The sequence below is a fragment of the Syngnathus typhle genome, linkage group LG12 (genome assembly GCF_033458585.1).
Source record: "Syngnathus typhle isolate RoL2023-S1 ecotype Sweden linkage group LG12, RoL_Styp_1.0, whole genome shotgun sequence".
Lineage (NCBI taxonomy): Eukaryota > Metazoa > Chordata > Actinopteri > Syngnathiformes > Syngnathidae > Syngnathus > Syngnathus typhle.
The window spans coordinates 11,785,800-11,799,219 of record NC_083749.1 but is presented as its reverse complement, the minus strand read 5'-3'; the positions used below and the strand labels follow the sequence as shown (position 1 = coordinate 11,799,219).

The 13,420-nt window shown below is 43.7% G+C and overlaps 1 protein-coding gene and 1 long non-coding RNA gene across 5 annotated transcripts in view; one reads left to right on the top strand and one right to left on the bottom strand.

Moving 5' to 3' along the window:
* The window catches only part of dqx1 (DEAQ box RNA-dependent ATPase 1), a 45,614-nt gene extending 38,860 nt beyond the window's left edge, over window positions 1-6,754 (top strand). For 2 of the 4 annotated variants that reach the window (XM_061293279.1, XM_061293276.1), the window contains one exon: window positions 4,593-6,754. In XM_061293279.1, the coding sequence (XP_061149263.1) occupies window positions 4,593-4,806 (214 nt within the window). In that variant the 3' untranslated portion in view covers window positions 4,807-6,754. The remainder of the gene's footprint in view (window positions 1-4,592) is intronic. The other 2 variants (XM_061293278.1, XM_061293277.1) reach the window with 2 other exon arrangements.
* Window positions 1,103-2,615, bottom strand: LOC133163418 (uncharacterized). Its single transcript, XR_009716389.1, has 3 exons — window positions 2,367-2,615; window positions 1,844-2,007; window positions 1,103-1,784 (listed from the first exon to the last, which is right to left on the bottom strand). It is a non-coding gene; the product is annotated as an uncharacterized LOC133163418 (long non-coding RNA).
* Window positions 6,755-13,420: the final 6,666 nt, after the last annotated feature.

The window sequence follows — 13,420 nt, the reverse complement described above, 5'->3', positions numbered from 1 at the left end:
TCGTTAATGCCCACAGGCAGTTCATGGAGCTGGTTGATGAGGTGGTTCGTGATAGCAAAACCCACACCGTGGATTCTTGGCTCAGTTGCAGGCTTTCCTTTCCAAAAGAAAGTATATCCACCTTTTTCCTCCATCAGCTGCCCTTCATCTGCCAGTCGGGTCTCGGAGAGTGCTGCGATGTCGATCTGGAACTTCTTTAGCTCTCTGGAGATGATGGCAGTTCGCCTTTCAGGGTGATCGCTGGCTTGGTTGTCCGTTAGGGTCCGCACGTTCCAGGCTCCAATGTGTACATGTTTTTGTTTCTGACCGCGTGGTGGTGATCCCTCTGGATGCGGTATTCCAGACAGAATTTTGTGAGGCAGGCTATGTTTAGGGTACCTTTTCTACCCCCCTCCCCTAATAGGGTGAGCAGAGTGGATCCTGAATAGGGCTGCTCAGTCATGGGTGCAGCTGCCGAGAAGTTTAGTAATTTGGTTTGTCTTCATTCGTGAAAAACATTGATATAAAATTATCCATGAGCTGATGCTGGGCTAGTAATTTACCGTTTTTTTCCATGTATAATGCGCCCTCATGTATAATACGCACCCTAGAAATGGCATGTTGATGCTGGAAAAAAGCCTGTACCCATGTATAATACGCACCCAAATTTTGACTCCTACTTAAGTCCGTAAACGTAAAATTATTTCAGAAAAAAGATCATCTTCGGGAACAACCGGATGTTATTCTGCCGGTCAGTATCACTGCGCATGCACTAGAAAACTCGATAGCGAAGAAATGTTTCGGATTTGTGTAGGGTACATTGTGACAGCAAACAAGCAGGTGATCGAGCAAGCGTCTGATACGAGAGCATTGTATCCGTATGGAGCGTGTTTGAAGTGAACAGCAGAGAAGAAAGCACATCTGTAATGGCGGCCTCCGTATCGTATCTGGATTAAAAAAATAATAATAATTTGTACCCATGTATAATGCGCACCCCAGATTTTAGGACAATAAATTAGACATTTTGCGCATTGTACATGGGAAAAAACGGTGTTGAGATGGGAGGGGTTAGCCGCGCGTCGGTTTATTAACTTGTAAAAATAAGACAGTATGAGCGGATTCAAGATTCAAGAGTTTTTATTCGCCATGTTTGAGCGTGCCAAACAAGGAATTTGACTTCGGTAAAAACACACCCTCTGTTCAACATTTAGGTGACTAACAACACTCAGGACATGTGAATAATGGCAAAAACAGTGTAGACAAATTCAAAAAGGTGTGAAGAGCAAGATGTTATTGCACAGTAATGACTCTGAGACTCTATGAGTGGTGTGAGTTCATCAGAGCAACAGCCTGGGGGAAGAAGCTCCCCCAGAAGTCTCTGTGTCTGCTGGTTTTGGCGTACCGAGCTCTATAACGCTGTCCGGAGAGGAGTAGTTCAAACAGACTGCAACCTGGGTGAGAAGGGTCTGTAGAGATGTTCCTTGCACGTTTCCTGGTTCTGGATAGGTACAAGTCTTGGATAGATGCGAGGTTGATTCCAATGATCTTTTCTGCAGTTCTGATTGTCCGTTGTAGTCTGTGCTTGTCTTGTTTGGAGGCCGATCCAAACCAGACAGTGATGGAGGTGCAGAGGACAGACTGGATGATGGCAGTGTAGAAGGTCTTCAGAAGCTCTCGCGGCAGGTTGAACTTCTTGAGCTGTCTCAGGAAGTACAGCCTCTGCTGGGCCTTCTTCTGGACAGAGTCTATGTGGCTGGTCCATTTCAGGTCCCGAGAGATTGTGGTTCCCAGGAACTTGAAGGTGTCTGTGGAGAGAATAGTATTACTGCGGATAGTAAGGGGTAAAAATGGTGAAGGGTCTCACCTGAAATCCACTGTCATCTCCACGGTCTTGAGCGGGTTCAGCTCCAGATGGTTTTGGCTGCACCAGTGGACCAGCCGCTCCACCTCCTGTCTCATCACCGTCCTGGATCAGTCCGATGAGAGTGGTGTCGTCTGCATACTTCAGGAGCTTCACAGAAGAGTCACCTGAGGAAAAATCATTGGTGTAGAGCAGTGCTTCTCAATTATTTTCTGTTACGCCCCCCCCTAGCAAGAAGAAAACTATTCGCGCCCCCCCTTCCCCACCGTGACTATCCTAACTTGTCTTGTAAGTCGTAAAATGTTGCACTGTCGCAAACGTCACAGAAGTAACAATGAGAGCGCCACTGCCCCCTGCTGTGAAGATTCGCAATTACACTTTATTCTAGTACTGCCAAAAAAAAAGCCTGTTCCCCAGGGTCACACGCGCCCCCCCAGGAATAGCACCGCGCCCCCCAAGGGGGGCGCGCCCCACTATTAGAGAAGCACTGGTGTAGAGAGAGAAGAGCAGTGGAAAGAGGACGCACCCCTGAGGGGCTCCAGTATTGGTGATCCGGGTGTCAGATGTGATGCCCCCCAGCCTCACACGCTGTCTCCTGTTGGTCAGGAAGCTGGTGATCCACTGACAGGTGGAGGCAGGCACCTGCTGTGAAGATTCGCAATTACACTTTATTCTAGTACTGCCAAAAAAAAAGCCTGTTCCCCAGGGTCACACGCGCCCCCCCAGGAATAGCACCGCGCCCCCCAAGGGGGGCGCGCCCCACTATTTGAGAAGCACTGGTGTAGAGAGAGAAGAGCAGTGGAAAGAGGACGCACCCCTGAGGGGCTCCAGTATTGGTGATCCGGGTGTCAGATGTGATGCCCCCCAGCCTCACACGCTGTCTCCTGTTGGTCAGGAAGCTGGTGATCCACTGACAGGTGGAGGCAGGCACCTCAAGCTGGATGAGCTTCTGTTGGAGGATGTCAGGAGCGATGGTGTTGAACGCCGAGCTGAAGTCCACGAACAGGATCCTGACGTACGTTCCTGGGGTGTCCAGGTGGTGCAGGATGTAGTGCAGTCCCATGTTGACCGCATCATCCACTGACCTGTTTGCCCGGTAGGCAAACTGGAGGGGGTCAAGCAGGGGGCCCGTGACCCCGTGGTTCAGCACTAACCTCTCAAAAGATTTCATGACCACAGTTGTCAGTGCGACGGGTCTATAGTCATTCAAACCTGTGATGGCGGGCTTCTTGGCCACTGGAACGATGGTGGAGCTCTTGAAGCACGAGGGCACCTCACACAGCTCCAGAGAACGGTTGAAGATCCGTGCAAAGGTGGGCGCCAGCTGCACAGCGCAGACTTTCAAGCAGGAAGGTTACACGCCGTCTGGGCCCCGTGCCTTCCTGGTCTTTTGTCTCCGGAATATCTGGCGCACTTCCTCCTCGCGGACCTGGAGTGCGGGCGCGGCCTCTGCAAGAGAGTGAGTGGGTGACAACGATGATAGAGGTGTGGACAGAGCAGTTGTGGGGAGAGGTGAGTATGTAGATTGTGCTGCAGGAAGTCCCGTTGTGTGGGAGGACCGATCAAACCTGCAGTAGAACTTGTTTAGCTGGTTAGCAAGTCTTGGGCTCTCTACAGGACGGGGGGTTCGTTTCTTGTAGCCCGTGATGCTCTGCAGAGCTTTCCACACCATTGAGGGATCAGGATTGGCAGAGAGGTGTCTCTTCAGGTTCTCCCCGTAACACCTCCTGGCTTTCCTGACCTCTCGGTTCATTGTGTTTCTGGTCTGCCTAAACAGGTCGCGGTCGCCGCTCCTGTAGGCCTCCTCCTTGACTTTGCGCAGCCTCCTGAGGTTCGGTGTAAACCAAGGTTTGTCGTTGTGCAGAAGGTCTTAGTCTGCACACACAGATCCTCACAAAAACTGATGTATGATGTGACAGTGTCAGTGAGTTCATGCAAGTCTGAAGTTGCAGCTTCGAAAGCTCCCCAATCGGTGCAGTCAAAGCAGGCTTGGAGGTCCTGCCTTGACTCCACTGTCCACTTCCTCACAGTCCTCACCACAGGCTTAGATGTTTTTAGTTTCTGCCTGTAGGCCGGGATCAGATGAACTAGACAGTGGTCCGAGAGTCCTAAAGCTGCACGAGCCGCAGAGTGGTATGCATCCTTGATCACGGTTTAGCAGTGGTCCAGAGTCTGTGCCCCTCCATCTTGTTCGCCAGGGAGCAAACATTCGCCAGATGAATTGACGGTAGGGCAGAACGGAACCCTCTCTGCCTCAGCCTTACGAGTGCTCCGGCTCGTTTTCCGCGCCGCCGTCGTCGTGCTAGCTTGTACAGCACCGCCGCTCCGGAGAGAACAGGAGAGAAAATACCAGAAGAAGTCTGTCCGATGTTTAACAGCGCTTCTCTGGTAAAAGTGATCCGGGATGGACAGCAGAGGACACAGAAAACACACAAAGTAAGACAAATAAACAGAGAGCGACTCACCGTGGCTGCCATCCGCGGCGCCATCGTATGCCTTACGGTTACGAACGAGATGGAGTAATGGACGCTCGCAGCAGGACCCACAAAGAAACTGACACTGATGGAACGGGAGATGCTCAAAATCAGTCTGGCACTGATTCATGTATTATGTGGATAAGCAAAGCCATGTATTTTGATAGCTCATTTTATAAAGGTAAATTGTTGACCATTTAAAATAGAAGTGAATAAGAAGTGATGATGTGGCTGATTTTTGTGCATTTTCAACTTCCATGATTCTATGTTGCATGCAGGCTTGTGGAGCTAACACCTCAGTACTTCCTGGGAAACCTTCCCTCTAGTGATGGCAAGGAGCTGCTCATCAAGCTGAGACAGAATACACAGCCTTACGGTTACGAACGAGATGGAGTAATGGACGCTCGCAGCAGGACCCACAAAGAAACTGACACTGATGGAACGGGAGATGCTCAAAATCAGTCTGGCACTGAGCTCTGTGTTGTTCAATGAATACTACATGTGGGTAATGTAGTGATGTGCTTTATCTTAAACTGGGCGTTTATCATTTACTGGTACAGGAAAACACTAATAGATTTTAATGATAAGTTCTCTAATGATTTTGGAAGAATGCACACCTTGTGTCTTTGTCCTTATTGCAGTGTACTGTACTGTTAACTTATTTATAGAATTCTGTCAACTTTTAAAGAAACAACGTTATTTTACTTTTGATATTGATAGGGGATTTGTTTCTTTCCATTTGTTCTTCAGCATATATTCCATTTGGAGAGTATTTGTAGAGAAAGGGAACCTGATAATATTTAAATTAACCATAGTCATTTCTCAGAATATGCAGTGTGTGGTAATGCACAAAAATGTCTCCAGACTATATATATATATATATATATATATATATATATATATATATATATATATATATATATATATATATATATATATATAGGGGTGTAACGATTCATCGATACACATCGATGAATCGATATATTGCTCTACGATTTATTGGCATAGATGCTAAACGTAAACATCGATTTATATCGCCGTGTTTGACCTCGGACATTAGACGCGACTTTATTTTGAAATCCAGTTCATTGTTGCTTGCTTCCTCTTTCCGGGAGCAGTGCGCGGCGTTGTTGTGTTGTGAGCAGAGCAGGCACGTGAAAGGGGAGTCGACAACTAGTACGCGGCTCCTGGGCTGGTACTATGGCTAGTGTCCAAAAAGACGAGGAAATTTGCTCCCCTTTAGGCTTCAAGTCATTCGTTTGGAAGCACTTTGGATTCCAAAGAAAAGATGGCTCAACGGACAAGACACGTGCAGTTTGTAAATCCTGCCATGCGGTGATCAAATATTCAGGGAGCACAAATCTCGCCGCACATTTAAAGATAAAACACGACATCAAAGTTCAGTGTTAAAATAAGCACTTTGTATACTACAATACTCTTGTAATTTCCTAAATAAAGAGTTTGCAGTACCTTGTTGATGTTGCGTATGAATTGTTATAAATCAGGATATTGTTCTATATTTTTTATTTAGAAAAAAAAAAATCAATCGAAGAGCACTATATCGTGATATATCGTCAATGAATCTACATGAATTTACACCCCTAATACATATATATATATATATATATATATATATATATATATTTTTTTTTTTTTTTTTTAATACTTCGATACTGTTTGTAGAGTCTTTGAGAATTCTACCTTGCTTTTTATCTGGCACTTTGGAAATAATGAAACACCTCTGTTTACAGACTCCTATTGAATTGGATGCATCTGTAGGTATTGCAGGGCTCAGATATTTAAGTCTTAAGATCATGTAAGTCATGACTTCAAAAATAAGGCCTGATTTTTAATGAAAATGTCTTAAATCATTCTTTCTTAAGAAGTGTTAACACATGGTCAGTAGAATTGTATGCTTGTAAATAGTCTCAAATCTAGATACCGTTTTTTTCCATGTATAATGCGCCCCCATGTATAATACGCACCCTAAAAATGGCATGTTGATTCTAGAAAAAAGCCTGTACCCATGTATAATACGCACCCAAATTTTGACTCCTACTTAAGTCCGTAAACGTAAAATTATTTCAGAAAAAATATCATCTTTGGGAACAACCGGATGTTATTCTGCCGGTCAGTATCACTGCGCATGCGGTAGCAAACTCGATAGCGAAGAAATGTTTCGGATTTGTGTAGAGTACATTGTGACAGCAAACGAGCAGGTGATCGAGCAAGCGTCTGATACGAGAGCATTGTGTTCGTATGGAGCGTGTTTGAAGTGAACAGCAGAGAAGAAAGCGCATCTGTAATGGTGGCCTCTGTATCATATCCGGATTAAAAAAATAAATAAATTCTTTCTTTTTTTTTTTGTACCCATGTATAATGCGCACCCCAGATTTTAGGACAATAAATTAGTACTGTCACATCTTTTGGCAACATGGAACATTGGGTATATTGTCATATTTCAAACTGAAGAAAAAAACAAAGTCTTGAATTTTAACTTACCTTAAGCTGTGGAAACCTTGCTTTTTTTCCCCCCATGAAATATAGACGTACAGACACTAAACAGCACAAATACAATCAAACACAAATACAAATCTGTGTAGCTCCAGTTAAGCCACTCCACCCATTTTATTTGATGTTCTAAAAATATTTCTGAATTATTCCCTGAATGTATTTAGTCCTGGGAGAGACAAAAATCCTGGAACCATGCCTGCTTTTTTTTCCTGATTTCATCACTTAGATTAGTGTTTCCAAACCATTGTGACGCATGTGGCACACTGGTGGGCCGTGAAAGATGTTCAGCTTTTCTGTGGGAAATTGTCCAATATTAATTATGGAGGGCATTGTAAACAGGAATACCAAACCACTGGTCAGTTAGCACAAGGCCTGGTCAGCTAATCGCTAATTACTAATCGCGCGTGCCTGGCTAATCTGAAAATCTTGAAATTTCATGTTGTGTCGGTCTGATTGTGATGCGTCTGCACATATTCAGTTTATGTGTGCTGCTGTGTGCTTTTAATAACAGTGACGCTTTGACGGCCGTGGTCCGTTTGCGGACGACTGGAGAAACTGTATTGTGCATACCGTATTGGCCCGAATATAAGATGATGTTTTTTGCATTGAAATAAGACTGAAACTTTTTGGTATGGCGCCGCTGTGAGTGGCAGCCTCCCAGCAGTGTTCTCTCTTTTCCTCTTTATTTCCTTCTTTTCTCCTTTTTCTTTCTATTTGTCCATACAGCGATGCTGGTGCCTTCTACCGCACCTCTGTGTGTGCGGATCGCTTCGGATCAGATATTTTTTTCCCTGGGACCGGGATGGCTGCGCACATCGGTCAGGACTGGCGTGACTCTACAACGGCTTCTTGCTCATCCGGCCGGTGCTGACCGGGCCCCTCGCCTTGGCCTCGCAGCCGCGACCCCTGTGGGGAGTCCGCTCCCTCATGCTCGTCGGAACCAACGACCTTCGCTGTGCCAGCCCCATGGTGACCATCTGCACATGCCCCCACTGGGTGCCCAGGACGCTGCTCACACCTTTGCCTGTTTTGTGACATTTTCACCGATTCACGACCACGGTCCATTGGGCGCCGTTGAACTTGACTGCCCTTACACCTCTTTATGGACCCCGTGGAGGCTATTTTGTGGGTTTTGGGGTCTTCTTTGGTATTGAGGAGGGCTGGTTAGCCGCTGTTACTTTTTTTTTTCCTTTGTCTCGTTGCTTTGTTTTGATGGCTTTTAACTTTCGCACTTTCTGGCTTTCTTTGTGGCGCCGTTGTGTGGCAGCCTTATAATAGCATATTGAGTTGCGCTCATGCCATCTGTGTGTCTTTTATATACCCGCTCTGTGGTATGAATACTGCTGGGGCCTGAATTTCCCCACCCCCGGGGATCAATAAATGTTCAATCAATCAAGAAGTGGGGGTCGTCTTACATTCGGGGTCTAGACATTATACCCATTCACTTGTGCGCAGCGGTAAGTTAAAGGTTGCTGGTATTGACTGAGTATGTTGCTGTGATCGTGTGCGTCTTTGACACAAAGTGAGTATATACATTTCATTGTTACTACTGTCCACTGTTGTGCCGTTTGTCTGATCGCGGCATGCTTCGTGTGCGCGCCGTTTAATTGACAGCTGCGGCGCGCTCTTTTAAGTTTACCTCGCATCGTACGAGTAGCCGTTACGCAGCGGCACGGCGACGAACGGTCGCCAGCAAATGTATTTTGTTGTCTCGATGACTTAAGTTTGGTGTGTTGCCGACAGTATTTCATTTATAGTTATTTAGTATAGCGCAGGGGTCGGCAACCCAAAATGTTCAAAGAGCCATATTGACCCCCCCCCCCCAAAAAAAACATAAAAACATGTCTGGAGCCGTAAAAGTCTAAAAGCTTTTTATAAGACCTTAAGATCAGGGGATGCTTTGAGAATAATTGTCAATTTCTGTCTATGTGAAGCCCTTTGAGACTGCTTGTGATTTAGGGCTATACAAATAAACTTGACTTGACTTGACTTGACTTGACTTGATAAGGCAACATAGACTGTCAATGCATGAGCTGTATGCCTACTATTAAAATAATTAAGTAGGCTACAAATACCATCTGCAATATCAGCAACGGTGATATTGTTTGCCATTCAAATGACCATTTCCTTCACTGTTTTTGCGGAGAGAGGCACGTCTTTAATTTTCTGACTGATCTCGGTTTTATTTTTGAAGTCCGAAAATAGGCACTCTGATATGTTAACGAATGAAACCTTCATGTACTCGCCATCGGTGAATGGTTTTCCGCGCTTTATTATCTCCCGGGATGCAACAAAACTTGCAGCAGTAGTAGAGTTTGGAGATGCAATCCACTTCTTGGAACTGTTTTTTTGTTCCTCAAATTGCACCTTTCCTCTCAGTTCCAACTGGGTGACCGGCAGGCAATTTAGCATGCTTTAGCTGAAAATGTCGCTCCAAATTGCTCCTGTTATATATGACAACTTCTCATTGCAAATCAAACATTCAGGCAATCCTTCGGCATTGGCAATGAAAGCAATTAGTTGAGTCCATTCTTTCTTAAACCCTCTGTTCTCATCAGCAATCTTTCTCTTTTTGCCTTTTGAATCCATGGCCCGTCACTCACACACCTGTTTTTTTGTTTTGTTTTGTTTGTTTGTTTTGTTTGTTTGTTTGTTTACAACTCGCCTGTGCTGTGTCGCTTGCTATGATGCAATTTTGCGCCATTCTGAAATTTGGTATTTTTAATATATTTACAACTACATACATTTTCTACAGCATAAGAATGATTACAATCTAAAAACCATATTTACCGTTTTTTTCCGTGTATAGTGCGCCCCCATGTATAGTACGCACCCCTAAGAATGGCATGCTGATGCTGGAAAAAAGCTTGTACCCATGTATAATACGCACCCAATTTTTATGGATTTTTAAAAAAAAGAAATTTAATTTTTTTTTCTTTTTTTTTTTAAGTCCCAATGATCGTCACACACGCAGGGAGGCAATGGGTCCCATTTTTATAGTCTTTGGTATGGTCTTAACTAGGCTGGATGTAATTTTTTTTTGTTGGCGTTGATTTCTCCGACTGCCCATAAACGCACCACCGCGCTCCGTGCGCACACGGGAAAGAGGCGGCTCTGTATGGGAGAGACGTTGAAGAGGAATAAAAACACCCTTGGAAACCAAAACTTGCCCCTCGTCGTGACTCGGAGCCGCAACAAATGTTTCGGATTTGTGTAGGGTACATTGTGACAGCAAACAAGCAGGTGATCGATCAAGTGTCTGATACGAGAGCATTGCGGTCGTATGGAGCGTGTTTGAAGTGAACAGCAGAGACGAAAGGAACAAGGCAAAGTGTTGTGAAATAAAATATGACCTGTAATATGCATTTTGTTATTTGCTGATTGAAATTGCTAATTAAACTGTGAATTGAAACTAATAGGAAGAAAACAACTCTCGCTCTTTATATAGCTGACGTGTCTTGCGCATCCGTTCTGCGCATCGGATCCATAGTGCGCATGCGCAGTCATACTGCCTCCGTATGACGTCCGGTCCGCGATGGAGATTAAAAAACAAACAATATTTGACAATAACACACCATCAAGGATTTCACCAAAGCATCAAACGATGTGTCGTCAATTATGAATTTTACTGACTAAGTGTGTTGGGCAGGATGGCTGAATGCGATGCGCGATTGACAACAAACAAGAAGAAAGGTGAGTTTTATTTCGGGGGAGATTTGTCATGTCTCGTCCCCAGTTTTGCTATGTGTCTAGGTTGCCATAGTTTCTGTTCGCGTCGCCCCTCTCTTCCTGTGTCACCTCAATCGATGTAACGTGTTTTGTATTTAAGTCCTGTCTGCCCCTCGCTCACCGTTGGATCATTGCATGTGTTACTGTCATTCTGTTCCTGTCTTTGGTAATGTCACCCTGTCTTTTTGTTCGACGACTTTGTCGGTCAGTCCTGTTGTTGGTTTTGTTGTACCATGACTTTCTTTAAAAAAAAAAAAAAAAATTAAAAAAAAAAAAAAAATTAAATTTTTTTTTCTTTGTACCCATGTATAATACGCACCCCAGATTTTAGGACAATAAATTACCGTTTTTTTCCGTGTATAGTGCGCCCCCATGTATAGTACGCACCCCTAAAAATGGCATGCTGATGCTGGAAAAAAGCTTGTACCCATGTATAATACGCACCCAATTTTTATGAATTTTTTAAAAAAACATTTTTATTTTTTTTTTTTTATTTTTTAAGTCCCAATGATCGTCACACATGCAGGGAGGCAATGGGTCCCATTTTTATAGTCTTTGGTATGGTCTTAACTAGGCTGGATGTAATTTTTTTTTGTTGGCGTTGATTTCTCCGACTGCCCGTAAATGCACCACCGCGCTCCGTGCGCACACGGGAAAGAGGCGGCTCTGTATGGGAGAGACGTTGAAGAGGAATAAAAACACCCTTGGAAACCAAAACTTGCCCCTCGTCGTGACTCGGAGCCGCAACAAATGTTTCAGATTTGTGTAGGGTACATTGTGACAGCAAACAAGCAGGTGATCGATCAAGTGTCTGATACGAGAGCATTGCGGTCGTATGGAGCGTGTTTGAAGTGAACAGCAGAGACGAAAGGAACAAGGCAAAGTGTTGTGAAATAAAATATGACCTGTAATATGCATTTTGTTATTTGCTGATTGAAACTGCTAATTAAACTGTGAATTGAAACTAATAGGAAGAAAACAACTCTCGCTCTTTATATAGCTGACGTGTCTTGCGCATCCGTTCTGCGCATCGGATCTATAGTGCGCATGCGCAGTCATACTGCCTCCGTATGACGTCCGGTCCGCGATGGAGATTAAAAAACAAACAATATTTGACAATAACACACCATCAAGGATTTCACCAAAGCATCAAACGATGTGTCGTCAATTATGAATTTTACTGACTAAGTGTGTTGGGCAGGATGGCTGAATGCGATGCGCGATTGACAACAAACAAGAAGAAAGGTGAGTTTTATTTCGGGGGAGATTTGTCATGTCTCGTCCCCAGTTTTGCTATGTGTCTAGGTTGCCATAGTTTCTGTTCGCGTCGCCCCTCTCTTCCTGTGTCACCTCAATCGATGTAACGTGTTTTGTATTTAAGTCCTGTCTGCCCCTCGCTCACCGTTGGATCATTGCATGTGTTACTGTCATTCTGTTCCTGTCTTTGGTAATGTCACCCTGTCTTTTTGTTCCACGACTTTGTCGGTCAGTCCTGTTGTTGGTTTTGTTGTACCATGACTTTCTTTATTAAAAAAAAAAAAAAAAAAAAAAAAAAAAATTTTTTTTTCTTTGTACCCATGTATAATACGCACCCCAGATTTTAGGACAATAAATTAGTTAAATTTTGCGCACTATACACGGAAAAAAACGGTAGTTAAATTTTGCGCACTATACACGGAAAAAAACGGTAACACTTTTTTCATTTTCATGCATTTTTGCATGAGCTCCAGGGAGCCGCTAGGGGTGTGCTAAAGAACCGCATGGGGCTCTGAAGCCGCGGGTTGCCCACCCCTACCCTATACAGTCCTCATGCTCCCCAAGAGTAGCGGTAGCAGTTTGCACTATATATACCGTTTTTTTCCATGTATAATGCATCCCCATGTATAATACGCACCCTAAAAATGGCATGTTGATGCTGGAAAAAAGCCTGTACCCATGTATAATACGCACCCAAATTTTGACTCCTACTTAAGTCCGTGAACGTAAAATTATTTCAGAAAAAAGATCATCTTTGGGAACAACCGGATATTATTCTGCCGGTCAGTATCACTGCGCATGCGCTAGCATACTCAATAGCAAAGAAATGTTTCGGATTTGTGTAGGGTACATTGTGACAGCAAACGAGCAGGTGATCTAGCAAGCGTCTGATACGAGAGCATTGTGTTCGTATGGAGCGTGTTTGAAGTGAACAGCAGAGAAGAAAGCGCATCTATAATGGTGGCCTCCGTATGATATCCGGATTAAAAAAAAAAAAAAAAGTTTTAATTTTTTTGTACCCATTGCGCACCCCAGATTTTAGGACAATAAATTAGTTAAATTTTGCGCATTATACATGGAAAAAAACGGTAATTATTTATTTTATTCAATTATTCAACTTTCTCCATATATAGAAATAGGACTTTGTTTATATCGCACTTTCACAACGCCTTTTGTCATAACATAACTAATTTTAATATAGAACCTGATGTAACTCCATGTAACCTTGGTGGTTGTGTGCTTTGAGATTTTTTCCATTGAAAAGATGTGCTGTGGATGAAGAAAGGTTGGGAAACACTGACTTAGATGTGGTTTGGAGCATCTGTGTTGAAAATGTGAGATCTCCTCTTGACAGACTCAAGGCCTTTAGAGGCACAATAACTTGAAGTCAAATCAACAATTAAGAGTCATTTAAGCTATGTCAAAATCTTTTTACGTTTACACAGGGTGCTGTTGTGATTTGCAAATGTAAACTATAATTATGTCCATATCTATATATACTACATGTATAGCATAGGCTATATATATTTTCATTATTCTTTTCAAATTGAAAATATTTCAAAACTCGATGTCATTTGTTCTTAATGGTGAAGAAATTGTCACAACA